Source organism: Cryptomeria japonica, chromosome 11 (assembly GCF_030272615.1).
Source record: "Cryptomeria japonica chromosome 11, Sugi_1.0, whole genome shotgun sequence".
Lineage (NCBI taxonomy): Eukaryota > Viridiplantae > Streptophyta > Pinopsida > Cupressales > Cupressaceae > Cryptomeria > Cryptomeria japonica.
Genome location: NC_081415.1, coordinates 552,651,521 through 552,655,994, shown reverse-complemented (window position 1 = coordinate 552,655,994; position 4,474 = coordinate 552,651,521). Strand labels below are relative to the sequence as shown.

The 4,474-nt window shown below is 32.3% G+C and overlaps 1 protein-coding gene across 1 annotated transcript; it reads right to left on the bottom strand.

Annotated features, from left to right (window-relative positions):
• Positions 1-538: 538 nt before the first annotated feature.
• On the bottom strand, positions 539-1,777 carry LOC131860319 (F-box/kelch-repeat protein At5g15710-like). The gene has a single exon (XM_059214719.1). The coding sequence runs from the start codon at positions 1,775-1,777 to the stop codon at positions 539-541; it is 1,239 nt and encodes a 412-aa protein (XP_059070702.1).
• Between the last annotated feature and the right edge of the window lie 2,697 nt (positions 1,778-4,474).

The window sequence follows — 4,474 nt, the reverse complement described above, 5'->3', positions numbered from 1 at the left end:
TCTCAAGGCTGTGCTTCATATATCATAGTAAAAATAGCCTAATACATCATTACATAATTCAAATAAAGGAAGGTATTAAAAAATAAAAGAGAATATTAAATATATATATGACATGTCATAGTCATATATATAATGTCTTTGAAATTAGAATATATTGATGGAAAATACTGTGATTGTTGGTATTAGAATTGCACTAATCACAAGGCAATAAAATCTATTTCACAGATTTGGGTTAGACCAAAATGAAATATAGAGAAAAAATCCTCATGTAAAAATACTTCAAATTCTATTAGAAATATAAAATTATAGAAATTATGAATTTATTAAATTTTTAAATCTAATAAAGAATTATAACATTCAAATGATTTCTTCTCACAAGTTTTACATTAATTTTCGTCATGTCAGGAAATAAATCTGATATATTCTAAATATATCAAGTTATTAGAAAACAAAATAAAAGAACCTAATCCAACTGGATAAATAAGAACAATCCACAACTTAAGAAATGAAATTCTTCTCCAGATCTCTTAAATGAAACCTATACCTTCATGTCTGGCTTAGGCTGAAACCCAAAATTTGATTTATTCCTTTGAAATCTGACAGATTGACGAAGCTTGATCGGACTCCAGCACTTCCCATGTAAGCTGTAGACAAACAACTCGGTATTTCTATACCCATTTGTGAGGCAGAGAAAATTTCCGACATTGACAGGTTGATACTGTGAAAGAAAAAACGATTCAAGTAAATAGTCCGCCTTTATGAATTCTTGACACATATCGGGAGGCATTCTTGTCACCTCCCTCCAACTCCATATTGACCTATCCTCATTTTCCCATTTCAATTCCCATACAATCAGGTCAGAATTCACTACTCTTTGATCTGGGTTCATCTGTAGATATATTATTACGAACAGGAACGAAGACCCACATACAGCCAGTCTATATAACGGAATGTTCATATTATCCCCCAGAATCGATTGATCCGCCTTTGGAAAGGGCACTAGTTGCGCTCGCTTATCTTCCATGTTCCAAACCACAATTTTGTAATCCCATGAAGTATAGATGAGAAGACCATTAACACACACAATATAAAGAAAATTAAAATCATCTTTGGGCACAGGCAACTCAACTTCAATCTGCCATGACTTTTCAAAGCAATGGTAAATTTGTATGCAACTGGGGTTTCGTTTATTCGACAGACCCACAATTTTGTAGGACTCTCCGTTGTCCATTATTGCTGCTGCACGTACATTGTTTGCTATGACAGCGGGAAGATATCTGTATGTACTCGTAAGTGGATTACAGATTATATATTTTTTATGAGGTTCGCTAATTTCCGCGATTAGCAGTAGGCCTGCACCTGAACTATAAACAATTGAATGTCCCTCTGAGAGACTTCTAATTGTTTCGCTTGGCAAGAAACGAAAGGAAATAGTCTTCCAAGATTGCGTGAGAAAACAGTACGCCATGGCATGCGTTGAGCTGCATCGAAGAACCCATGGATCTCTCTCTGGCAATGAAGATAGAAATCTGTTAGAGGATAAGAGAGTATTCCATTCTTTACACACAATGCGAAATCGTGAACTGAACTCGACCAGTAGGCTCGAAAACATCACCTCAAGCATTTGATCAGGGCATTCGGACCAAACTGATTCTTCATCGCTTCTCTCACTGACTACAGTACCCTTCCCCTTCTGCTCAATGGTATTCAACGGTAATTCAGATCTTTGTAGGCCTTCAGCTTCATTCTCAATAACACTCATACATTTAGTATCCATTGTTGTTTCTGTAGCTAATGGAGAACCCGTTGGATGTAAATGCACAAATATATCGTCTTTCTTCGCCTATCTTGCCCTAAATATATGTATTTATTGGTCGGCCGATTTTTTTATTTTACTGTGAATTTATTGTTAGTGTTTATCATTAGTATTATTATTGAATGAAGTTCATTTTTTAGATTTAAAAATTCACAAATTTTGTCAATGTTACGAAATTTAATTTTTAAATATGAATTAATGTACAATTACATGAAATAATGTACAATTATTTATCTATCATTTTTAAAGATCTTAGGTGTTTTGAGACACCTTGACAAAAAATAGGGTAGATCTAGAACCTTAATTATAAGTAGGGCCCCTACCAGTTTAACTTCTATAAATTGTTAAATTGTTTGGAGTCATTTTAAATGAACAAACAAAAGTAAAGATTCTATTTGAATTTAAATCAATACATTATTATTAGGACTTGATGTTTGCTAGTAATATTTTAAATAGTTACGTTTAATTGGCTATTAAAAAAATATTTCAACAAATTAAAAGTGATTATTTTTTTCCTTATTTTAAAAAAAATATTTTCTTGAAGGTTATATGTAAGTTTCTTAATTTTAAAAATTGTAAAAAATAATTCTTGACAATTTTATTGGCTAAAAAACTTTTGATCTTATAGAGTGGATTTCACCATTCCACTACTAAAAAATATAAATAAATTGAAACATGCAACTTTTACTGATAAAAAACATGGAAAAAACTAAATGAAATGATAAATTCTACTACAAGACAAACATGATGTGAATACAATCATATTAAATTGGATTACATGATTATAAATATAATAGCCATTGTTATCCCTTAATGTGTATATACAACGATTTGCTCTGTAAAAATGCAAACTAAAAAGTGAAGATATTTAGAAGAGTGAAAAAGGTTGAAAACAAAATTCTAAAGAATTTTGAAAGAAGAAAATTTTAGAGGGAAATTTAAAATAGAAAGAAAGGATAGACCACAAAATTATGTGGTGTGGCCATACAACACTCCAATCAAAAAAATTGCAAAACCTAACTTTGAATTGAAAGGGACACTAGGATAAGGGCACCAAATAAAGCAACATAGAATAGCTATATTCAAGAACAAAATCCTAGTCAAGTAGTGGATAAAGCATCAACCATTGATGTATCAATGCAGGTCAAAGGAGAGGTAGAAAAACTAAGATGAGTGGTTGTAATCAGAGACAATTATAGGGAAAAGAGGAACAAAAGAATGGATTAGAGCTTGGATCAAAGAAAATTGGAAGGCAGAAGTAATAATTAGCTCCATTCCAAAAAAAATTCCTTATCATAAAATTTGCATCTGAAGAAGAGCAAGAGGAAATTCCCAATGCACCTCGATGGTGATTGTAACGAAGTTTGATAAATTCGTAGATATGGGTTGACAAAATTAACCCTTAAACTAAAACCCCCTCATATTGTGCATTTTGGATATGACTGAAAAACTTACCGATGGATTATTAGAGTGGAGACTTCCTTAGACCAACTAGATCTAATTTGGGCATGATTTTAGGGTTAGATTTGAGTAAATAAGACCCTTCTTTGTATGGTAGAATAAAATTGATCTCCATCAACTATCTTCCAAGGATTTGTGATTTATTTACGATGGAGAGGAATGGATACAAAAGGTTGAAAAGGAAGAGAAAAAAAATGCTATATTAGATGCAAAAAGAGACATCATGCAATAGAGGAAGGTCATTCATTAGCCTCAACAACATGGATCCCAAAAGAACCAAAAGAGAATCGAGCATAAGTAGACCATTCTAGAACATAGAAGGAAACTTCACAAGTAGAAAAGGAGGATAGTACAACAATCACACATGCTCAAGAGCTAGTTAATCAGCCCAAGAAAACAACAAGCAAAGTATCCATCATAGTGGAATCTAAGACCAATTGTAAAACCTCAACTGACAAGAAATGGGAAAATAATCACAAAGAAAACGAGATCGTGCGGGAAAGAAAGGCTCCTCTAACACAATTGGGAATTGTTGAATAGGTAGTCTCAGATGCATCTCATAATGTTATTGCAAATATAGAAATGACTTATAAGGTCCATGAGTCCTCTAATGAGGAGATGGATGTAGAGAATGACAAGAACCCAGAATATTCTCTAGATATCATTAAAACATTGGATTATATGTGTATAGCATTAGAAACAACAAATTTCATTAAATGAAGAGGAGAAAAGGTAGAAAATTAGAGAAATAAAAGAGGGATGAAGATTAATTGAAACGAGAAAAAAACATAAATTAAAGATTATATGTTATGATTTGGATGCAAGGGAGGAAAGCCCTCCTTTGGAAAGAAATTAAGATACAAGCATGGAATGTTTGGATCTTAAATTCCCTTGACAAAAAGAACTTAGTAAAGGGCCACTTGTAAAAAGGTAAGGAAGACTCCATCCTATTGTTGAAAACAAAATTATCCTCCAAGGAGGCAAAGACATTATTAAAATATTGCAAGGGATGGAATGGTAATTTTATTGAAGAAATGAGTCATCAAGTGGATTGGTAATGATATGGAACACAAACAAGATAGATAGCTTAGCATAATAATTTCCTCCACAAACTGGCAAAAGCCATTAATAAGAAGTCTAAATTGAAATTTGGAATTTGTAATGATCAATGTATACATTACCCCAATGAAGATAGAA